Source organism: Macrotis lagotis, chromosome 2 (genome assembly GCF_037893015.1).
Source record: "Macrotis lagotis isolate mMagLag1 chromosome 2, bilby.v1.9.chrom.fasta, whole genome shotgun sequence".
Taxonomy (NCBI): Eukaryota; Metazoa; Chordata; class Mammalia; order Peramelemorphia; family Peramelidae; genus Macrotis; species Macrotis lagotis.
This window is the reverse complement of record NC_133659.1, coordinates 132,026,075-132,051,088: the sequence shown is the minus strand read 5'-3', so window position 1 is coordinate 132,051,088 and position 25,014 is coordinate 132,026,075. Positions and strand designations below refer to the sequence as shown.

General features: G+C 40.6%; 1 protein-coding gene across 1 annotated transcript in view; it reads left to right on the top strand.

The window, feature by feature from the left end:
• ITPKB (inositol-trisphosphate 3-kinase B) overlaps positions 1-25,014 on the top strand; it is a 111,934-nt gene that overhangs the window by 68,758 nt on the left and 18,162 nt on the right. Inside the window, exons 2-3 of the mRNA XM_074222828.1 lie at positions 18,903-19,002; positions 21,612-21,825. Of these exons, the coding sequence (XP_074078929.1) occupies positions 18,903-19,002; positions 21,612-21,825 (314 nt within the window). The remainder of the gene's footprint in view (positions 1-18,902; positions 19,003-21,611; positions 21,826-25,014) is intronic.

The following is a 25,014-nucleotide window of genomic DNA, read 5'->3' as shown; positions in this document are numbered from 1 at the left end:
ACAATAAGTGATTATAAATAGAAAAGTTTCTAAAAGAAAGGAACCTAATCTTAGGATTCGGAATCCTGCTTGCATGACATCATCACAAGCCTTTGGTTTAATTATTCCTTTCCATCTTGCCCCCCTCCCTTTCCAGTTCTCCCCGGGGCTCCAAGGAGCTCATTTTTGGCAGGAACTGGAGTTGGCTCCTGCCTGGTTTCTAAAGAGGACACCAAGCCCCCTCTACCTGCATGGGCTTGCTCAGGGGCTGGAGTCACACCATCTGCTTAGTGGACGTGGAACATAATGAACAAAGTTGGCCCTTCTCATCTGTCTCCTGGGAGAGGCATAAGGCTTTTCCCTTGAGAGGGAAATAATTATCACTAGGGAAACCCTAACTACTTTTTTGGAAAGGCTAAAAGAAGAAGGGGAAGAAAAAAGCATTTTCCCAAACATGGAAAACTCAGTGGCTTTTTCTCAGACTTTTGCAAGCACAGAACAAATAAGCTGACACCGAGTGAACCTTCCCTGGGCAAAGCTCATCCCTTCATGCACTTTGGGGCTTTGTTGAATGTGGCTTCACTGAACACTTCTATGAAAAAATTTCTGGGAACAGACTCCAAGGGCAGGTTGGGTTGATGCTTATTCTTCTCATACTGTGAAGGTCATTTATTGACAAAGCCTCAGCTGTGTGAGGTGTCCCCATTCTGGCTGTTAAGACCAACTTCTCCTCCCTCCCTTCTCCCCTCCTCTTCCCTCTCTTCTTTCCCATTTTCTCTCCTCTTCTCTCCCCTCCCCTCTCCTCTCCCTTTCTCTCCCTTAACACAAATGAGCAAATAACCAAAAGGCTGCTTTGAATGTTAAATTGAAAAGTGAGATGAATGAGAAAGAAGATTAAAACCTAAGTCTAGGGAAGCCTATTTAAGGATAACAACCTACAATACCCCTCCCCCTTTTTTGTCCCATTGTCGAACCCCAAGTTTGCTAAACACACAATTCATCACAGAATGGTAAATTTGAAAGAGACCTTATAGGTTATTATGTCCAGCCTCTTAATTTAACATACATTTATAAAATGTATATTCATATAAAAGGTGTTCTTTTTGGTTGTTGGGAAAATAGAAAGATTAAAAAAAAGATGAAAAGTACCTGCTTTTTAGGAGCTTATCAAAAAAGAAAAGAAATTTACATGACTATTTTATTATATATTTAAAAGGAAAAGAAAGTCAAACATAGTAGATATGCAGTTATTCCATAAATTAAAAATAAAATAAAAAAGCAAAAAAAGAGGGTAACAACATGTATGATAAATATCATTTAGTTGGCAAACAGAATTTATTAAGGGAAGGCAAGTAATCAGATATTACAGAGTAGGAAATGATGGAGACAACAGAGGAAGAAGCAGACGTAGATCCCCAAGAAAACTTGAAGGTCATCAAGGAAGACTTGATGGAGGAGGTGGCACCAGAGCTAAACCTTGAAGGGAGCTAAAAGAGAGCAATGAAGAGGGAGTACATTCCAGGCATGAGGAATAATGGCTTATGCCAAGGCAGGAAGACAGGAGACAGAATGATGAGTTCCATTAGGCGAACAGCTTTGACTGGAACAGAGAGTGCGTGAAGTATAGTATGAAACAAAGCTGGGGAGAAAGGTAGTTTGGAGCCAGATTGTGGAAGTTTTTAAATGCCAGGCTACAGAGTTTGTATTTTATCTTAGGGAGAGAGAGAGAGCTGCTGGAAGTTTGTTGAGAAGGGTAGTGACATAGTGAGAACTGTGGTTTTAAGAGAGTTCTTTTTTGTAGCTGGGTGAGAGATGGGTTGGAGAAAGTTGGAAAATGAGAGTCAGGGAGAGTATTTAGGCAACTATTCTAATAATTTTAGAGAATGAAGGACAATGGAAAATCCAATGATATAAGAACAGGAAAGGCAAAAGGAAGTGAAATGGTATAAGAGTAGGAGAGGTGATGGGATCCCCAGTGGTTCAAGAGCAGGAGGGGCCATGGAAAGTCCAATGGTATAAGAACAATTGAGGCAATGGAGTCTAAATGAGCAGGAAGGGCAACGGGAAATCCAGTGGTATAAGAGCAGAAGGGGTGATGGTAGCCCTAGTGGTCCAAGAGAAGGAGGGGTGATGGACAATGGAAAGTCCTATGGTATAAGAGCAGGAGGGGCAATGGGAAGTCTGGTGTATAAGAACAAGAGAGGTAGTAGGGAAAGGGTAGAGGGGAAGTGATAAGATGTGAATAATGCATGTGGAAATAGAATGGACAGAACCTGGCAACCAAATGGATCGTGGGAGTTGAGGTTGAGGGAAGACTCCAAGATAACAGGTTTCAAGTCTTACCTCTAGAACATTCAAGTTCTGACAAAGCTCAGTTTCAAATATGTGAGAAGACGTGTTCATCAGGTCAGATTGCTTCCTCTAGCCTGCCCAGTTCAGTTGAAGTTCTTCTGACACAACTCGGGCACCTTATTGTCTCACATGATTTGACTCTCCATATCTACTGGATTCCTCTGGGTCTGCCAGAACTTTGAAAAGAAGGGAAGAAGAGGAAGGAATAGGGAGCTTGTTACACAGGGTGGAACTTGAACCAGGGGGTGGGGTGGGGGGATGAGGGGGTGAGGAGAAAGATCATTCCAATTGATGATAAGTCAAGAAGTTAGAAGATGGAGTGTCCTGTGGGAGGAGGAGGAGGGGAAGGAAAAGGAGGGGGGAGGGCAAGAGGGGTAGGGAGCCTCTCTGGGAAAGAGATCAGCTTTAAACAAAAACCAGATGTAAGAGGGTGGGGGTCTATCTCCCTCAAGCCCTTGACTTAAGGGGTTGAGAAGCAGTCCTCAGACAGTCTTGGCTGGTGAGGAGGGGAAGCTAAGAGAGGTTTCTCTTTTGGGGTAAATTTTGGATTTCCAGAAGCTCTTTATAGACAGCTGTATCTGAAATAACCCAGGCATGGTGGCCAGGAGTGTGAACATGACTGATGAGAAGAAATACAGAAAATCTGAGTTCTTGTCCTGGAACCCTTCATTTATTTTTCCAGAAGCATCACTGACAGAGTTTACATGGGAAAGACTCTCATCTCCCATGAGGTTTACCAAAGCCTGCTTTCTCTCTTCCTCTAACTATTTGAGATTACTAGGCCAGGTAATTAATAAGCATTTATTAAGTGCTTCCTGTATGCCATCATGCCAAGGCCTAGAAATAAAAAGGAAGGCAAAAACCAGATCTGCCTAAAGGAACTGGCATGCTAACGGGGGAGGTCACATGCAAACAACCACATTCATTCGAGATCTATAGAGGCTAAATCAGAGCAATCTCAGAGTAGAGGAACTGAGTGGGAGGGGGCTGTGGGATTGGGGAGGGGAGGCAAGATAAGACTTCTTACAGATGTTAGGACTTGAATTGAGCATGGAAGGAAACCAAGAGATACAGGTAAAGAGGAAGAACATTCTAGGCCTAGGAGGACATTCAGTGAAAAGGTCTGTGAGTTGACAGGAATATCCTGTGGGAGGGACAGCAAAAAGGCCAATAAGCCCTTTGAGGATAGGAACCTGTGAATACATTGTTGTAATTGTCTGCTTTGTCTCACAAATGTTCTTAGCCCACTATTTTGTACATTAGAGTACTGGTCTTGGAGTCAGGAAGACCCAAGTTCATATGAAGTCTTAGATACTTTCAGAGTCATACTCATTTGTGAACCTTCTGCACCTCACACACAGGGTTGTTGAGAATATGAAATGAAAAAAAAATCTTCAAGTATTATATAATGCTAATTGCTTTAATTATTTTCATTATTTATTTATTGCTATTTATATAATTAAAATATTTATATATTTATTATCATCATTGTTATTGATAATATTTTATTTTGAGAAGTAGTATTATATAGTAAGAATCAGAGAGATGTGGGTTTGAAACTGGTCTTTGACACCATCTCTATGAAACTAGGGTCCAGCTCTTAACATTTATTGTCCTCTGTTTTCTCTCCCATAAAATGGAAGGCACAATACTCTTCACAGAGTTGTGTGGATCAAATGAAATAATCTATGGAAAGGTTTTGAAAACCTTCAAGCCCTATATAAATGTCAGCTATTATTAGTAAGTACTTCATACAGACTTGTTTGAATTGCATGTAGTCCTTGGCTCAGCCTGTAGGCCAGTCAGTAATCCATCAACAAATATTTATTGAGCCTTTAGTACATGCAAGGCCCTGGGCTAGGGGCTCTCAAAAGCTGGCAGCATAAGATGGCAGCATAAAATGGGTCTCTGCTTCATAGGAGCTTATAATCTTTTTGAGGTAAGATACTCAGAAAAAGATGGCTCTCCAAGGCTAAGGGCCAAGTGAATGGTCTAGTCACTGAATACTCTAAATAAGGAAGGCTGAAAGTATTGCCTCAGTTTCCTCATCTTTAAAATGATGTTAATAGTACCTTCCTCACACGATCAAATGGATTTTGGAAGGATATGTAAACTATGTGCTTATAAAATATGTAAAATATTTTGGAAAAACTTAGTGCCTAGGATGAGAAATGGTGGTGGAATGGAGAAAACCATGGACCCAAGTCAGAAAATTTCTGTTCAGTTGTTTTTTTAAGTTGTGTCTGACTCCTTGTGACTCCATCTTCTTGGCAAAGATATTGATATGGTTTGCCATTTCCTTCTCCAGTCCAATTTACAGATGAGGAAACTGAGGCAAACCCCTGGGTCATCCAGTTAGTACTCCTCTGAGGCCAGATTTGAATTTAGGATGTCTTCCTGATCCAAGGCCAGGCACTCTATCCACTGAGTCATTATAGCTGCATGCAGGTCAGATACCTGTAAGCCAAATGTGGCCTTGAGATTCCTTAGAGGTAGAAAGCCAAACTAAGAACAAGAAAGATCCTCAGAAGGAGTTGGCAGCAGTGTACAACAGTAGAATGAACACCAGCCTCTGGAGTTTGACTATTTATGGTGGCCTTGACCTGAAACCCATACTTCTGGAGGCCTCAGTTCCCTCATATGTAAAATGAGGGAGTTGTGCTGATTTCTGAGGTTGGCTCTGGCTTTAGCAACTTGTGAATCTTTCAGTTGGGAGACCTTAGGTTTAGAATTTGGAAACAACAGGCAGGAAAAGTGTGTGTGTGTGGGGGGGGTGAGTTGATGGACTAAGAGATTAAGGAAAGGGGCAGGTTTTTTGACTTTCCTCCTACTGTTTGCAGTGGCCAACTCTTTAGTAAGCAGTTTGTTCCAGGACTAGCATTCAAATCAAGTCAACAAACATATTTTATTGTTTGTTTTTTGTTTTTTAGATTTTTGCAAGGCAAATAGGGTTAAGTGGCTTGCCCAAGGCCACACAGCTAGGTAATTATTAAGTGTCTGAGACCAGATTTGAACTCAGGTACTCCTGACTCCAGGGCTGGTGCTTTATCCATTACACCACCTAGCCGCCCCCCAAACATATTTTAAAAGCCAGGAATTTTTTCCTTCCTCATTCCCTTATCCAATGCTTCCCCTAAAGTCTCAGCTAAAATCCCAGTTTCTGCAAAAAGCCTGCTAGGACCTTCCTTCTGTTGATTATTCGGAATACAGCTTGTACCTACATGATTGTAAGTTGTTTCTCTTCATTAGAGGTGGAGCCTTGGTACAAAGTTAGATGCTTAAGAAATGCTTATTGACTTGACCAGCCTCAGTTAGAATACTGGACAACAAAGAGAACATAGAGGGAAGCATTCTCTAGCAGGGCACGAGGTAGATTCATTTGATTTGGAATCAAGGAGTCTTGATTCAAATTCTAACTCTGGCACCTACTTGCTTTGGAATAGTAGACAAATCATTTAATCTCTGTGTCTTGGTTTCCTCATTTGTAAAAAAATGAGGTGGGGTAGGGCAGCTAACTGGCATAGTAGATAGAGCAGTAGCCCTGGAGTCAGGCAGACCAGAGTTCAAATCTAGCCTCAGACACTTAATAATTACCAAGCTGCGTTACCTTACACAAGTCACTTTACCCCATTGCCTTGCAAAAGACAAAAAACAAAAAAATGGGGTGGAGCCCGAGATTCAATGATCTTTGAAGTTTCTTCCAGTTCTGACCCTGCAATCCTATGCTTAATCAAGCCAAGATAAACTGTCCCTACCCAGTTCCAGAAGCATCTGCCCATGTGAAACTAAAGAGAGGCACCCTTTTGTTAAAAGCTGCATCCTTCCAGAAGTGAGTGGGTAGAGAGAAGATCCTTTCTTGTTCTCTCTTAGCAATAGGAAGGTATGTGGTTCCTGGATCCCTAAATCAGCCCCTCTTCTTTATCTTTTAACACCTCTCCCTCCTCCCCAATTCTCCACTTACCTGTCATGTGGAAGACAAAGTACGAGAACATTTTAGGTTAACTCCATTAGTAATTTTATTTGTTTAACCGCAGTGGTTCCCTCCAACTTTCTGGGCATCTGCCCTAAGCTGACACAGTGGAACAGGTGGAGGAGGATGGGATGTTCCCTAGAGACTAGGTTACCTCAGGATTTATGTTTAGGCAAACAGTGAAGATAAAACCCTTTTGTGGGAACAATCAGCAGTTAATTCAGTAAGGCAGAGGACACACCTGAGCTAAGGTGTTGCTTCTCCCCAGTAGATGTGGGTGAGAGGAATTTAGCCCTTTAGCTGACAGGAAATTAAGTACTTCCTCTCCTTCCCCTATCCCCACTCTGGTTTGCCATTTCCTTCTCCAGCTCATTTTACAAATGAGGAAACTGAGGCAAATCCCCGGGTCAGCCAGATTTTAATTCAGGATGTCTTCCTGATCCCAGGCCAGGCACTCTATCCACTGAGTGATTTATGGAAAGATTTTTTTCACTCCTAGAGCTCTTGATGTGCATTAGGGGGAGGAGGATTAACTGCCAAGTTTGTCCTAAAGCACAATGTTGTCAATGGAAAAACCCCTGATCAGGACAGAGAATTAGTTGTTATCTGTTCTTCCTCTCCCTCTGTTAAGCCCCTAGGGCTCTGACCCCCTCTTAAATTGGATTCAAATTTGTCCTTGGGGACAGAAGTTGTGGGAAGGGAAGGAAGAGAGAGGCAGATGGAATAGTATATAACCCTAATAATAATAATGATTCAAGTCCTAAAAATTATTTAAGCTTTCTTCATAACAAGCTAGGTAGTGTCAATGATGTGTGTTTTCCACCAGGGAAATAGTAACTGGTCCAGGGACACTCAACTAGCAGGTATTAGGGTTCGGATTGGAGCCCAGGTCCTCTGAAGCAATGCTAATGTGTGTAGTTGTGTTTTTGTATCTATGCTTTCATGAGGTGAGGATTTGTAATTTCCTGAGCCGGTAGTTGTGGAGGAAGAAGAGGAGGAAGAGATGGAGGAAACTAAACTGGAATAACTAGGCTTCTTTTGGAGGAAAACAAAACTGTTCTTGTACTTTACTATATTGTTTTTAAAAATTCCTTTTCCTTCCTAAAAATTCCATTATCCCAATTGGGAATAGTGGTGTTTTTCACTGAATTATTTTTCACTCTCTCTGAATATTTTAGTTTCTGCAAAGTCAGGTGCAAACAGATAAGGGAAGTTTGGAGTGCTTGGCATAGCTCTCTCTGGGTATAGGTTCTCTCCCCAATACTCCACCATGCTGCTTCTTTCTCTTAAATCCTTGATTCAGGGGTTACCTCCGGTCTTTGTCCTTCCCCAAGTTCTGGCTTCATTCAGAGCTCAGCATGAAATTTCCCATCTGCCCCAGAGAGGAATGCTGGCCACTTTTTTTAGGTTCTAGGATGGCCAATGAGGTCACATCGGCAGAGTATTTGGGTGGAGGTCATCATGAAAAAGCACAGAGCTAAAGAGAAAAAAGAGATTTATGCTGCTCTGCAGTCATCCAGAGAGTGAGATGACTTTGTGCAGATGGAAATTTGAAGGCAGGGAATTTTGATTGAGTTTTAAAGAGAGCATCTGAAAGGGTCAGTACTGATTATAAAAAAAAAAAAAACAGCCCTAATTAATATCAAAGTGACTTCTACCCAACTAGATTGCTGGAGCCAAGAGACTGGATCGGAGGGCTGGTTAGCTCTTCCCTGACCTCATTGTCCAAGATCATTCAGTGAGGTCAGGGAACAGTTAACTTGCTCTACAATCAGGTCTCTTGGCTACCCACCCAAGTGCTTTCTCTCCTGTTCCATCCATTAAGTCACAGTTCCTGTAATTTGGCTACAAACAGAAAGTTTGAGAAATGTGGCATGGAAACCCCATTCCCATAAGGCAGGTACATTAGTTCTTGATTTTCTTACCTTGTTCCCTCTCTGGAAGGGCTCTCAAGAACCACCCACAGTAGAGCTCTTGCTGTGTGTGGGCATAAAGGCCAATTGTAATCCAAACCACAGAGAATGGAAGTTTTAATATTCTCTGATCTGATTCATGGACAAAGCCTCTAACCTTGTGTCACCTGGTAGCAAAACTGCAAGTTCTGCCTTAGCAGCCCCATAATATATCTCAAGGCATTGGCATCTTGTTAAGAACTATTCTTCTGATGGGCTACAGGCCACCCCAGCTGAAGCAATTATTGCTCAAGCTCCACCTGGGCAGGGATACCCAGCCAGCCAGGGTTGACTGCCCAAGGGAAACATCTTGAATGAATCTGCTTGTATGTCTACCTTCCCTCTGACTTCTATCTCTTATCTAGTTATCTGAGATCTGAAAGGAGTTCTCTCATACCAGCTGTAGCCACTCTGCCCACGCTTGTTGACAGTATCAACCATTGATGGATTGTATTTATCAGAAGTTCCAATATAAGCTATTCTTATAACTGTGCCTCCTCTTTGTAACCTGGTCAGCATTAATAAGTTTTGGAACTGTGACAGTTTGCACAACATGTATATATGTACATATATATATATATGTATATGTATATGTATATATGTATATATGTATATATATATACATATATATGTATATATATATATATATATATATATATATATATATATATATATACACAAGTGACTCAGAATGCCCCTAGGTTTGTTTGTGTAGGTGATCTTTCGGGACAAGTGAATGACATCTGGCTGAAAAACACAGGGTTCTTTTTAAGTTGTTTTAGAAATGGGTGGTAAAAATTTCTCCCCACCACGTTGACTGACAGTTATAAGAAAGTAGTAATGAAATTAGTAGCTTTTTGTCATTCATTGAAAATAGGAAGGGGGCAGCTAGGTGGCTCAGTGGATAGAGCACTGGCCCTGGAGTCAGGAGGACCTGAGTTCAAATCTGATCTCAGACACTTAATAATTACCTAGCTGTGTGGCCTTGGGCAAGCCACTTAACCCCATTGCCTTGCAAAAAAAGAAAAGGAAGGAAGGAAGGAAGGAAGGAAGGAAGGAAGGAAGGAAGGAAGAAACAAACAAATAAAGAAGAAAGAAAATAGGAGACCCACTACCCTTGAAAAGGGCTTAGACCCCAAGGCTTTCACTGCCAAGGTCCCTGCTACTGCTTACATCAAAGGTGCCCTGAGGCAGGTAACATATTGGTGGGTGAGGGAAAAAGGGTTGCCTTCCAGGAGAGCAGGCAAGTGATTATTTCCAGGATTACTTTGAAGATACTGGAATGCTGAAGATTAGTGTTTCCTAGAAAATCCTACCTTATTCTAAAAATAGATGTATTTGAAAAAATAAAGGATCATAAATTTAGAGTTGGAAAAGTCCCTGAAGCTTCTCTATTCCATCTCTCACATTTTACCTCTAAGAAAATTCAATGACTTGTTCAAGATCAAGTTAAGCAATAAAGTGATAGCACTAGGAAGGAAACCTAGGTTATCTGTCTCCAAATTCAGCATCTCCCCCTTACCCCACCTCCCCCATGGACTCATTTTGCTTTTTGGGAGGGCTTTCTTTTTTTTCAGATTTAAGAGCAATGATTGAAGAATTCCCTTTCCTACCAGTTCAGATGGGGAGGGGAAAAAGGCATGGTGATTTAGTTCACTCAGTGGCTTCTCACTGCCCCTTTCTTAGCTCTCAGACTTAGAGGAAGATAGTAGCTAAAAGCTTTCTTAGAGCCCTGATGTTCTTGAATGTGGAATTGGAGGGAGAGAGGAACAGGGAGACAGGGAGGGAGGGACAGAGAGACAGAGAGTGTCAGAGATGGAGCAAGGAAGGGAAAGAGAAAGTGAACATTTCATATGGGAAATTTTCTTTGGCATTAAGCATTACTGAAGCAGATTTGGTCCTTTAGACTCAGATTCTGTGAGTACTATAGAATCTTTTTTTATCCCTTTTCTCCTTCCTTTTAGGTTGGTGGGATCTCAACCTACAGACATTTCCTTAGTTAGATTTCAAGAATATCTACTCTGCATTTTTGGTTTGGCAGTGAGCTCTGGCAGAACCCCCTGGTGTTTCTATTTTAAAACCAGAGAGGGGGAAAAACCCCTCACTGTCTTTGCCAACAGATAGTAAAGAATTCTCTAAGAACATAATGAATAAAATGTCTGCTTAGTTGAATCGAATCTTTCTGGCATTCATCTGAAAATGGAATATTCCATCTCCCCCAGCTCTGTTTAAGGCAGGGCTCTTGGAGTTGAGAGCACTTCTATGCCTTTGGCCCTTTGGGGCCCATCTCCAGGTCTAACAAATACTTCCTCACAGAGGACTGGGAAAAGTGAAGCTGAAATTGGAAAAAAGCCCTAAGGTCTCAGAACTTAGCTATGTTGGGAGGGAATTGGATTGTTTCCAATCAACTGTGGATACCTTAACATTACAGGGTAGAAATATGTGTCTCCACCTTTTTGCTATTGTCTTCTCTCCCTTCTTAGGATCCTTGATCATTTGCCTCCTAACAGAGAAGAGTGTGCAAAAGCATTCATTATCTGAAACACCCTCCCAACTCCCAGACTATGTTTTTTCCCTACAGAATCTGAGGGTTATGGTATCCCCCATTAGGGAATGGGAGTGAGATTGTACTGAAGTGGGGATTGTTTCACTCTTGTATTTCCAGTGCCAATCACAGAGACCATTATGGAGTAGATGTTTAAGGAATGATTGATTGATTGATGACCTTATCTATGAAATCTTTCCCTCTGTTCTTCGTCATTCTACAATTTGTGTGACCTCCTTGAATACATATGTATGGTATATCTAAGGGAGAGCTCTGTCAACTGTATGTAGTCTGCCTCCAAGGTATCTCTCTTCTTCATTCTTTTGAAGTTTCCTTACACTTGATGCCTAGACTCAGTAAATGTGTCTTGAGTGACTCATTAGACCAAATGAGCTGATTAACTGGGGCCTAAGCCCATTGCTGGGCTGGGTAGGCATCTTCTCAATGTTCCCCTGCAGACAAAAGACAAGAAGAGATTAATTTTCCTCTTATCATACCTCCTGTAAGGTATTACTCCCCTGCTAACCAAAACCTGCCAGTGGCTCCTCATTATCTACAAGATCAGAGCCAAGTTCTTTGGTCCTACGTAATTTGTCTATATCCTGCCAGACAACCTTAACCTCTTCCCATGCTCAGTAACAGAACTGTCTCTTCAAGGCTCCTGAACACAGTGGCCTGCCTGGAGGATCCTTCCTCTTTTTTCTTGTTGTAGTTATCATTTTTTTCAGTTTTGCCCAATTCTTTGTGACCTCATTTGGAGTTTTCTTGGCAAAGATTCAGGAGTGGTTTATGTTTGTCATTTCCTTCTCTAGCTCATTTTATAACTGAGGAAACTGAGGCAAACAGGGTCAAGTGACTTGCCCAGGGTCACAGAGCTAGGAAGTATCTGAGGCCAGATTTGAACTCCTGAAGATGAATCTATCTCTTTCTCTCTCTGTCTCTCTGTTTGTCTGTCTCTCTCTCTCTCTCTCTCTCTCTCTCTCTCTCTCTCTCTCTCTGTTTCTCAGTCTCTGTCTCTGTCTCTGTCTCTGTCTCTGTCTCTGTCTCTGTCTGTCTCTCTCTCCTCTTTTTCTCCCTCTATACAAAGCATATCAATCATTCCTGGTCGCATGGTCCAGCCCAGGACCCACCTCTTCCATAGTGTCTTTCATCACTTGGAACATTTCATTTCTGAATTAAAGAAATAAAGACACATTTAAAAAAACAAAGGTGGGGTGGCTAGGTGGTGCAATGAATAGAGCACCGGCCTTGGAGTCAGGAGTACCTGGGTTCAAATCCGGCCTGAGACATTTAATAATCACCTAGCCTTGTGGCCTTGGGCAAGCCACTTAGCCCCATTGCCTTGAAAAATCTAAAAAAAAAAAAAAAAATTACCTAGCTGTGTGGCCTTGGGCAAGCCACTTAACCTCATTGCCTTGCAAAAACCTAAAAAGAAAAAACCAAAGGAGACTTAGCTTATGCTTACAAATTATAGAAAGAGTTTTATAACTCTAACCACCCAGCTGCCCAACTTCTCATACTCTCAGGATACATTTTGTTGCCCACATTTAACTAGGAATTGACCAGTTCTGATGGCCAAGACTAAAGACTTAAATAAGACTTAAATAACCTCCTCCTCTGCCCCCCCAACATAGTACATTCTGTTGTACCTCAAGGCACCAATCCAAGGAAAGAAAAATTCTATGCACCTATAAATCTGCCAATCAGAAGTAAGACAGTTAAAAATATATACCTGAGAAACTGGTTTTTTTTTTTTTTTTGGATGCTTAGTGAGTTTTGCCCTATAGACTCACTTATAGAATCACTCTGGCTGGATGTTTTTGTGTTAGAAACCATCAACCCTTGCCAGGAGGCCAGGTATGACCAGACAGCCTTACTCTTTCAGTTCACCCTGACATCCTTGTCTAAAGTCCTATGGCATTTCCACTTCTATACATCCACTGCCATACATCCCAAAATGGGAATTATGCCTACAGTTCAGTATATGATAGGTAGTGATTCAGGCATTCAGTAAATATTTATGAAGTGCCTACTGTTAGTCAGACATTATATGAGCAAAGATTTAAAAAGTAACTTCCCTCTGGCTTAAATTTTATTAAGGAAGATGAATATATATTCAAATATATGCAAAATAACACAAAGTAATTATTTGAGGAGGAAGAAATAGGAGTTTAGTGGATAATGGAAGCTTTTCATGTAAGTGGTGGTGTTTGAGCTGAGTTTTAAAAAAGTATCTAAGGATTCTAAGTGGGCAGTTAGGTAGCATATAGAATTTTCTAGGCCTGAAGTCAGGAAGATTAATCTTCCTGAATTTAAAATTGTCCTCAGACACTAGCTATGTGACTCTGAACAAGTCTTATCACCCTGCTTGCCTCCGTTTCCTCATCTGTAAAATGAACTAGAGAAGGAAATAGCAAATCACTCTGATACCTTTGCCAAGAAAATCCAAAATGGAGTTATGAAGGGTTGGACAAGACCAAAAAACAATAACAACAAAGGATTCTACAAGTCAGAGATGAAGGGGTCCATTCCAGTCATGGGACAACAAACAGCCTAGGCAAAGACACGGATACAGGCTAATTTCATTGCAGCATAGAATATGTATATAATGTATATTAAGTCTAGATATGTAGATCACAGCCAGGTTATGAGGATCTTTGAATGCCAAACAAAAGAGTATAGAGGTAATGAGCCATATTGAACAGGCAAGTGGCATGGTCAGATCTGAACTTGGCAATCATGTCAGTATGGATTGGCAAGGAAGGGGAGGGAGACTGGAAGAAGGGAGACCAATTAGAAAGCTACTGTAGTTGTCCAGGAAAGATGTAACAAGGTGATGGACATATGAGTGAATGGAAGGGGATGTTTACAGGATATTTTATGGAGATTAAAAATTGATAAAAAAATTCAGGGACTTGATCCTTTACTTAACCTCATTTCTGTAGGTAGAAATTATGTCAAGATAAGGTTTTAGCTAATGAAAAGGTCACACAAGACAACATTACTACTTGTGAATGTCCTTTCTCTCCCCACCCTCTTCTAAACTAGGGAAGAGATCTGATTTTATAACTGCTTCAAATCCCTTGGATAGATGAGATTTTAACTTGAGGTTTCTGGATTTTTAAAAAATAAGTTGACAACTATTTCCATATAATTGACTTCCTTTGTAATCTCATGTACTTTTATTTTATGCATGTAACAACATTATTTTGAGAAGGGATCTATAGGCTTTGCTAGATTTCCCAAAGGGTCCATGACATAAAAAAAGGTGGAGAATCTCTGTCTTTTTTTTTTTTGAGGGGTGAGGCAATCAGGGTTATGTGACTTGCTCATGGTCACACAGCTAGTGACTATCTTTGTTTGGATTTGACAGATTCAGGTTGTCCTGACTATGGGGCATGTGCTCTATCTATGACATTACCTTGCTGCCTCTAGAGAGTCCCTGGTTTTTTTAGAATCTAGAATGAATGAACGAATATATGTGTGAAAAGAAAAAATTGTATCCTTAAGAGAAAGCACACAGGAAAAGATTTGCTTAGATCCTTAAATCCTTCCTCATTCATGCTTTCAAAAAAGGATTTTCTTTCTATTGGTCTCTCTTGAACTGAAGATGGTTTTAATTTCTCTGTCTTCTCTGACATCCATCACCATCCCAACTAAATCTCACCTTTTATAAGAAGTATTTCCTGATTCCTCCTTAAATCTAGTGCCTTTCCTCTATTGATTATCTCCAGTTTATCTTGTATGTTTTGTTTGTACAAAGTTGTTTTAGGTGATTTCACTCCCATTAGACTGTGAGCTTCTTGAGGGCAGGGATTATTTTGTTTGGTTTTGATTGTTCTTTCTTTTCACAACACTGAATATATGATACATAGAAGGTGCTTAATAAATTGATTTTATCCTGATCCAAGATGCATCCATAGGCCTTTGACCTTTGCCTCTGTTTGGAAAGAATAGAGTATAGAAGAGTTGGGCCAAGGTATGCACTTATTTCAAGGGCAGAATGAGCCAGGTAATGGTTTCCTATGCACTTTAAGACTGGACCTGCCTTAATGGTTTCTAAAGGAACAGAACAAATCAGCTTGTCTCATCTTGTATAATAAGGTTTTTCCATTGTTGGCCCTGTGCATTGTCTTCATTGATTGTTCCTGGAGCCTTCTGGGTTCTCAGATAAGAAATACCACCGCCTTCATTAACTTTCTGTTTTTCTCCCCATCAGAAGACTCTAGAAAAAAACAATTTTTTTTTTTCAGTAAAGGCCCACCCCTTTAATGGCAAAGTTTCCTCTAGTTTCTCCAAAGTACTTCCCTTAGTTTACATGGCCTTGGGATTAGGGGTTAATGTAATTGTGATGAAGATTGCCGGTTTCAGGAGGAAAATTTCCCTCTCCTTGGGCAGATTCAAATTTTAACATTTGATGATCAAAACAGCTGTCTCTCAGCAAAGAAAGGAAAAAAACGAGCCTATGAAGTGGGGTTTTTTCCCCTCTTTTTTTGTTTGTTTTTACCTTGAGATTCAAAAGTCTCTGGCAGCTGAGATGCTTCTTACCATCTGGCAGAGCACTGGGTTCTGAGCCTACCCAGCTGCCTTCTGGGATTCCACATGGTGCTTTGAATTCTCCATTGCAATTGTTTGGTTCCATTTCTCATATCAAAATCCAGAAGAAAATAGAATTTGCAATCAGGAGATCTCATTTTGAAACTTGGTTATTCCTGAATGACTTTAGGATGGGTCATTTCATCTCTCTTGACCTCTCAGTGTCCCATACATAAAATGATAACCGTGGCAGTGAGAAGGATTAAAGTTTTTTGCACATCTAAATCCCATAAGAATTTGGGTTAGGAAAGAGGGAGCCTTATAGTTAGTAGCACTGAGTATATGTCATCAGTGTTTCTGAATACTTATATCATATCCATACAGGAGATGTCATCAGAATATATACTATATCCATGTAGGAGATAAGGACCAAGTCCTCATTCCTTTATTTTTCTTTTGTAACCTGAACAACTTTTGTCTTTTTATTTTTTTCTTCTTACTGGTCTTGGGCCTCAATAATACAAAGCGCTTCACGAATATAAGGCTTACTTATGATGGGACAAAATGAGGCAGAGATGGCCTCTATTGTTGAAATCAAAGGATTTGGGGCTGAAAGAGGGCTATAGAGATCATTCAGTCTTGAATAGTATGGTACAGTGAAGGAAAAAAGCTGGGTCTGGAGTGCAAAGACTGGCTCCTGGCTCTGACACTTCATCTTTCTTGAACTTGACTTTCTCTCTCTCTCTGGGACTCAGTTTCTTCATATGTAATCTGAAGTAGTTTGATTAGATAACCTTGAAAGCTTCCTTCAGCTTTAAAAATATGGATCCTCAAATAGCTTATCCATTTTTCTGGACTACATGTTTTGAGTTAATAAGACTGTGTTCACTGCAGAACAATACTTGAGAAGCAGAATAGATGGATAGACCACTCAACTCATTTTTGGTTCTGTTTCCAGATTTCTTTCTATGAAATCCAGGGACAGCCTGGTCATCAGAACAGTGATAAAACCGATCTTGGAGTCTTATGTCATATTTACTTTGTATTATCTTGTATATATGTATATAAATATATGTATATATACTTACTATCTTATTTATATATGCAATTCTATCTATCATCTATCTATCTATCTATCTAATCTGTTTATACACATTTCAACTCCCCCATTAGAATGGAATCTCCTTGATGGCAGGGACTATTTTTGCTTTTTCTTCATATGCACAGCATTGTCATAGAGCCAGGCATAAGATAAATGCTTCTTCATCATCATCATCATCATTAGTACTTGTTGTTTGTTGATTATCGTCTTTGAAACTGAAGCTCATGCCTGGAAAAAGCTCTCTGGAATCTTCCTTCTGAAATAGGAAGCTGACAGCATATTGTCTTCATAGGGTATTTACCAGGAGCTAGAATCCTGCCAGTAGTTTTCTCCTGAGGGGGCCATAGATAGTAATGTGGATGGTTGGGTTTATATGGCTCTGATAGGAAAATGGGACATGGTGACCAGACATCTTGAATTTTCTAGGACAGTCTTGACTTCAAATATATTGCCTCATTATCCCCAGAAAGTATCCCACTGTTCCAGAACATCTGACTTTTTGGCAGACCAACATTAAATGAATGAATCAAGTCAGGAATCACTACACTAAAAATCTTCTTCACAGATAAAAGACTGAGCCATGCAAAAAGGGAAAAAAAAGATTGAGGATCATATGCTAAAGAAAACCATAGTTATTAGTTGGATTAATGAATTAATCATTCAATCCACAAGCATTCATTGTGATTGATTTGTGCCAGGTTTAGAGTACAAAGACAAAAATGAAAGCATATTTGTTTATTGATCCATATCATCAGTTTGTGATAAGAAAGAACTCTTGATCAAAGGAATTGAGTTCAAGTCCTGCCCCAACGACTTACTAACCATGAAACCATGGAAAGCAAGTAGCTTTACCCCTCTCAGGCACCATTCCTCACCACTATGTAAAATGGACTTGTGCCCCCTCCCCCAGTTTTATTGCCCCAAGCTCCCTGTTAGGTCCAGCATCCCAGACTCTTCTTCAACTCTGGGTAGCCAAGGGGCATCCCCCAAAAGAAGTTGGCCTAGAATACATTGCCCAGCTAGTGAAGAGGATTGAATCTCATTCAGGTAACAGGGCTTTGGAACATTGTGAGAAAAGCACTTTGTAAATCTCAAGGCATTACATAAACATAGGGCATTATTCTTATAACTAGAAACTGCTAGGTCAATTAAGGGCCAGTTTTGGAGGAAGCCCTAGGTAGAAGTCCAGTTTCTAAAATATATTAGCTATGAGACCACTGTGCAGCCCCAATCAACCCTCTAAGACTCTTAAGTTAGAGAAGAATTATTCTCTGATCCATGACAATTCCAAGAGAGAGATAGAACTGATGATCTGAAGGACTCTCTCTCTCTCTCTCTCTCTCTCTCTCTCTGTGTTTCTTTTTTTGGGCAACATGGCTAATGTGGAAATATGTTTTGCACGATTTCATTCATATATATATATATATATATATATATATATATATATATATATATATATAATATAATGAATAGCATATTTCTTACCTTCTCAGTGGGTAGGAAAGGAGCGGAAGGGAGGGAGAGAATTTGAAACTGAAAATAAAAATTAAAAAAAAATAGTAGTAGCTTCTCTATATTGGGTAAAGGAAGTTTTCTATCTCTGATGAAAATCCAGACCAAAAAAAGAAAAAGGCATAGTATGTATGTGTTATCTGTCATATGTATACTTGGTACAGGTGCATTACCCAGCATGTAGGTGTTGACACAATGTCTGACTCCAACATATAAAGTTGTAAAGCCAATAAATGTTACATTGGCACTAGGCAGTTTGTTTTTGTTTTTAAAGTACTGGTGGACATAAATTAGGGGAAGAAAAACCTCTGTAAGAAAATATATACCAATTTTTGGTTTGAAGAACATAAGTCGCCATTAAAGTAAGGAATAGAACTTTCAAGAAAGATGGCAACCCTTCATTGCTGAAATGAATTGAAAGATTCATTGTTTACTCTGCAGTCCCAACAAATTGCCCAATTTTTCTGGGCCTCAGTGAACTCATTTGTCAAAGAAAGTAAAGATTCCTACCTTTTCTGTGTTCTAGTGAAGCACTTTTTAACACCTTGAAGCTTACCAACATTCCCCCTGCAGGCCCTCACCTTGCTTAGAATTTACCTAATCAATAAGTAGGAAACCTTTTTCCATGGGTAACCTGATATTGACATGGTTATCCCATTGTGAACCCCGTTCTTCATCATAGTCTCTTTTTTTGGCAGGGCAAATGGGGTTAAGTGGCTTGCCCAAGGCCATACAGCTGGGTAATTATGAAGTGTCTGAGGCTGGATTTGAACTCAGGTCCTCTGACTCCAGGGCCAGTGCTCTATCCACTGTGACACCTAGCCCCCCCCCCCCCCATCATAGACTTTCAAGTAAAGGCAGTATATCTTTACTTTAATTCTTCCCTTTTTTGTTCTTTTCCCACTTCCTGTCCACTGTAAACTTTCTAATGAACTTTTTCTTTATGGTTTCTAGAGCAAATCATGGCGAAAAATCAAGAACATGGTGCACTGGTCTCCCTTTGTCATGTCCTTCAAAAAGAAGTATCCTTGGATCCAGTTGGCAGGGCATGCAGGTAGGAGCGACTCCTAGGCCTCTCTCCATGGAGCTGAAGTCCCTTAAATGTTAAGAGGAGGGTGATGCCTATTATATCTATGTCTATCTTTTTCTGAGAAGGTAGAAGTTGAAGCTCAGAGGTCAGAGTTTGGGCCTCAGGATGTCCTCAAGGAGTTTGGGGTATCTGGAGTTAGAAGAAGGTAGAGGCAGGTAGGTGGTAGAATGGATAACTCAGTAGGCTGAAGCTTGAAGGACTTAAGTTCAAACTTGGGTCTCAGACTAGCTATGTGATCCTGGGCAGGTCACTTCACCTCTATCAGTCTCAGTTTCTTCACCTATAAAATGGTGGACATAATAGTACATACCTCCCAGGGTTATTAAGAGCTCCAAAATGAGATTATATGCTAATAAAGTGCCTATCATGGTGACTGGTCCAGACTAGGCCCTTCATAACTCTTGTTTTCTTCCCCCTTTTCCCTTTAGGTTGATTCCTTTTAAAAATGAGGGTTTCTGACCTGATATTAAAATGACCACCCCCATTTTTAACCCTGTCTTCAATATAGCCTTTCAAATAAATGCTGTTTATCCTCACTTTAATATCTCCCTTCATGTCCTTCCTCCACTTCTTGTCCACCATAAAGTCAGGGAGGCAGCCTCATCTGCTTGGTGGCATTTAACAAATAGAAGAATAGTCTGACTCTGGAGCCTCTTGAGGCTCAGAGTTCCTTCATTCTGGGATACAAGAAAGAGGAAATCCTGAAGATAACCCCTAATTCATCCCTTGCAGCATGTACCAGATAACCTGTTCATCTGAGCATTTATCATACACTATCTGTTGCAGCTTCAAAAACTTATCAGGTCTTCTTCCTCAAATTATATTGTAAGCTCCCCTAGGACCAGGACTATCAAGACTTTGTATCACCTGCCATCCCTAGAACATTATTGAGTACTTGAATATTTCTTTTTTTCTTTTTTTCTTGTTTTTTTTACAAGGCAATGGGGTTAAATGACTTGCCCAAGTTTACACAGCTAGGCAATTATTAAGGTCAAATTTGAACTCAGATCTTCCTGACTCCAGGGTTGGTGCTCTATCCACCTAGCTGCCCCTTAAATGAATATTTCTTGAATGATTGGTAATTCTCTAGTTTTATCCTGACATCTAATTATGGGCTGGAGATTACTCAGAATTCTCCAAGGTATACAAGTAGAATATATGTTCTGGTGGCTCCTACCAAGTTGGGAAGGCTTCAAGGGCAGGTCCAATTGTGGAGAGTATGACAGTCAACTGAAAGCAGAGAATATGGTCCCCATTTTATTGGCCAGAGCATCTCACAAGCAATATCAACTAACATTAAAAAAACCCTACTATCCTACTACCAAAAACATCAAAAATTTCCATAAAATTCCACCTTTATGCTAAGTAATTTACACATTTTAACTCTTTTGACCCTCACAAGAACCCAGAGAGGAAGGTGCTTTTATTATCATCTCACTTTATAGATAATAATAATAAACAGCAACAACAACAGCAACAGATAGACTGTGCTAAGCTCTGTCCTATGTACTTTACATATATTTTCTATGTGATCCTCACAACAACCCTGTGAGATAAGTGCTGTTATTATCCCCATTTTACAGATGAGGAAATTGAGTCAAACAGTGACTTGCCCAGGATCAAATAGCTAATAAGTATCTGAGGTCAGATTTGAACTCAGGTCTTCCTGATTCTGGTCTCAGCACTATCTTATGGATGACCTGGAGGAGTTTGAGCTGCTGGAGTAGAGAAAATCCCTCTCACTCATTAAATAACTGATCCTTTAAATGTTGAAGGAGAATAAAAGTGGGAGGAATATGGAATTAAATGAATAGACAGCTGGTTGAAAAAACTACTTTTAACCTTTTATGTGTCATGGACCCTTTGGGTGGTCTGACCTACTCAGAATAATTTTTCTGAATGCATAAAATGAAATACATGAGATTATAAAGAAAATCAAAGGCTAGCAAAAAGGAAAATGACTTTTTTTAAACATTCCGTAACCATAAACCAGGTTATGAACTTCTGGGCTAGAGTATTATGGGTATGTGCCCACTTTTCCCTTGCTGGACTTTCTTATTCCTTAGTATGAGATATGAAGCATAAGGATCAGCCCTCAAGGGAATGATTTACTCTCTATAATGAGACCAGAATAGGGTCCTCTTTTGCCCTAAAGCAGAGCTATTGAATAGGGTGACTTGTTCCTTCTCTGTAATGCTTGTGAGTGACAGCAAAGGATTCGAACTTTCTGGCCATATTTTTAGCAACTGCCCAAGCAATTGTTGAGTTGTTTATAGGTCTGTGGAAAAAAAGTGGGGGCCATCAGGGTGTATATGAAGAACACATCTGGGTTGAGGGAGTTGGAGAATTTCACTCGGAAGCCTGGAATGTAAAATTTTGCCAATTCAATTCATTCTATTTTCATCCAACACTTACTATTTGAAGCTTACTAGGTACTGGATGAGAGACAAAGTTTAGTTAAGCTCCCCTCCAAAAGAGGAAAAATTTGGTTTAGACACAACCTCTGCCCTGGTGAGGCTTACAGGCTAGCAATTACTTGGGGATCAACTCTTTTCCTCTCTCTTGTGATGCAGGGAGTTTCAAAGCAGCAGCCAACGGCAGGATCCTGAAGAAACACTGTGAATCAGAGCAACGTTGCCTTGATCGCCTTATGACGGATGTTCTGAAGCCCTTTGTCCCTGCCTACCATGGGGATGTAGTGAAGGATGGGGAGCGGTACAACCAGATGGAGGACTTGCTGGCTGATTTTGACTCGCCCTGTGTGATGGACTGCAAGATGGGAGTCAGGTGAGTCAACTTTATGTGGTTTTTCTTGCTAAGGGATAAAGTCACATAGTCATAGTCCTAGAGGGATTTTTGAAGAAAATGATAATTGAAGGAGAATGTCTAAAGACTATTTAGGCCGTGGGAGTGATTGGGAGATTGAGGGAGTGTTCTCTAGTTTCTAGACATCTCAAGAGGTTAGAGTATTTTTCTGGGGATTGTTCCTTTGAAGTTAGCCTGTTTTGATCCAGAATCCTCAGGTTAGATCATCCTTATACATTGTATAACCCAATCGAGGATGATTTAATGCTTGTCCAGACTTCACTTTGGATTAAAGTAGACCTAGTCCAAGACTTCCCCATCCCAGAAGTAGACTGAAGGGATGATCTCCAGAAAGCTGTTTGATATGAATTCATCTTGCCAGATACAAACTTAACTTTGTTAGGGAACAGTAAAGGCATGGTTTTGATAGGGGATAGTTTGGAAGAAGGGTAATGGAGGCATCAGGCAAGATGATTACTTGCTTATAATGGAATGATAACAAGGAACTATAAATACATCTAGCCCTCAGGTATTTCCATAATGAAGGAGAGGGAAGGAATGGATAATAAAAATAATTATTCATTCAAAAAATTATATAATCAGAGACACAACAGGAATCAGAAAGAATCTCATTTATTCTAGACCTGGATCCAACCACCTTCAAATTAGCTGGAAGATGGAATGGGATAGATGGTTTTGAGTGGTTTAAATAAACCACAAATCATGTCATCCTTTATGGCATTTGGACACTTAACTCACACATGACTGAGAGAGCTGATAGTAGGAACTTGACCCACTATTGGATTCCTGTTACCCAGAGGACAACAGCATCCCCCTGGGAACCACTGGTAGTACTAAGGAATAGGGGGCCCACTGGTTGGTCAGAGGCATGGAAGGACAAAAGGAAAAAAAATTGCAGAATCTCAAATTGTTAGAGTTGAAATGAGAATGATTATAGCTGGCATATAGCACTTTAACATTTACAAAAACACCTTTGTAGGCACTTTCTCATTTGATTGACATAAAAAGTCTGTGAGATAGGTGCTATTCTTAGCAACCTTTCACAGAGGTGAAATGGAGATTCAGGAGAGGCCTCTCCAGGTCCTTCTGACTCCTGGTTCATGCTGTTTCTATTTCTTCACACTACCTGCCTAAGAGAAACTTTATAGAAGAGCTAATATGTGGACAAATACTCAGCAAACTCTGAAGCACTATATATATATATGTATATATATATATATATACATATATATATATGAACAGCAATGTTTTAGCAGAATTATGAAAGAGAGGGGGGAGGGGGGCTTGGTTTAGTGGATAGAGAGCTAGTTTTGAAGCCAATAGTTGGGTACCAATCTAGCCTCTGGCACAGACCATATGTTTCTGGACCTTTTAACCTCTGGATGCTCTTAACCTCATAGTACTATAGAAAACACTAAGAATCAAAATTTCAGAAAAGATGCTGGTCTGCATTGGTAGAGGGAGTATCCTTCCCTGAGAATTCTTTATATTAATGAAGGAAATTAAATAGGTGTGTCTACAGTGGATAACACTAGCAAGTTCCCATGGGAAACTTGGGCCCTTTCTTTTCTGACCTGTTGCCATCCAGATTCTTTCCCCTTCCCAGATGTCTCTCCTTTGAGCAGCTTGGTTGTGTATCTTAGCAGGTCAGTTTGCCCTGTTGATGCCTGATGAGCTCACATCATTGAGTTAAAGTTACACGTGACTGTCTTGCCAACCTTGGTCTGGACATGACCCAAATGGACACAGAGGATTAGATGAAATAGTTCAAAGCATTTGGGCTCTTCCAAATTCTGACCCTGAACAGTTTGGGCAGGTGGGTGGGAGTGGAGTGGGGTCAGGGCACAGCAGGGACACTAGTTTGCTTTGTTTGAATTGACCTGCTTCAAATTCTTATGGGAGAAGAGCTAGGGTTTGAGGTGAGGATGTCATGGTTGGCAAACCATCTTCAGAGGAAGGGGGCAAAATGGAAAGTGGCATAAAAGCTTGACTGCTTTCTTTTTTCTCCTTCCTACCCTTTGAATTTCTCCTATGAAACATGAATTATTACACTGCATTGTTTTGTAATGTCTGGTGAGGGATGAGGGGGAAAGGTTGGATAGCAGTGGATAAATGAAGGAATAGAATAACAATAATAAAACCTGCTTGTATTTCTCATCCCACCTCTTTCCCTTGCTGCCCCAAGTCTTCTCGTCTCCTTGAACCACAGGGAACAAATATATTGGGAAATCTGAACTTGATCCCTCCCATCAGACAATAATTAATTCCTACTTTATCTACCAAATTTCATTTCTGAAAAACCCTTCCTAGAGACACCCAGCTGAGCACTTCTGGAGCCCATGGCAGTGTCTCCAAGGGGCAAGCAAGGGACTTGCCTTCCAACCAAAACACTGCAGCAGAACTTGTCCTGCCTGAAGGGGAATGGAGTTCAGGTGGCAGCACAAACAAATGGAAAATATTCCAAGTGGCGCTTACCAGAGCCTTGCCCAAAAAAAGCACATCCTTGTTTGGAGAGATCACAGCTGATAATTTCCTGAAAATTGGCTTGCCTGAGTGGTGACCTGCTTCAGCCGAGGCCCTTGGCCTTGAGCACCTCCTGGGAGGAGAAATGTCATTTGCCCCCTCTCATAAGTCACTGGAGAGAAGGCTGAAGGGTCCCACATTCAGGGCTATTGAAGCTGCCCCAAAGCAGCCTTTCACAGTGAGGTGCAGGGCACTGGTAGGAAGGAAGCTTCAAATTCCTTAGATTGGAGAGTTTCCAGGCAGGCTAAACAGCATGGGGGTGAGGGGTGCAGGCGGGGGAGATATCAGGCCCAAGGCACAGTCAGGGAAGGAGGAAGGCAAGAAGGAGAGAAAAGATAGGGACTTGACTCCCAGTCTCCCACTCACCCTCACCCCAGTACTTTCTCATCCTTATCATTCCATAACATTCTTGTCCCTATCTTTCCATAAAGGACATTTGGGAAGCATCCATTATTCTCAGCTTTGAGGCTAGCTCTTCATCCACTAGACTGTGGTGCCATATTGGCTCTCTTTTACAACCTCAATCACTCAACAAGTATTTAGTATATCAAAGGTGCCAAAGGCAGAACCCATCTGTGGTTGATTATTTATTGTCCCTTAGACTTGCTACATAACTGGTTTGCCTCC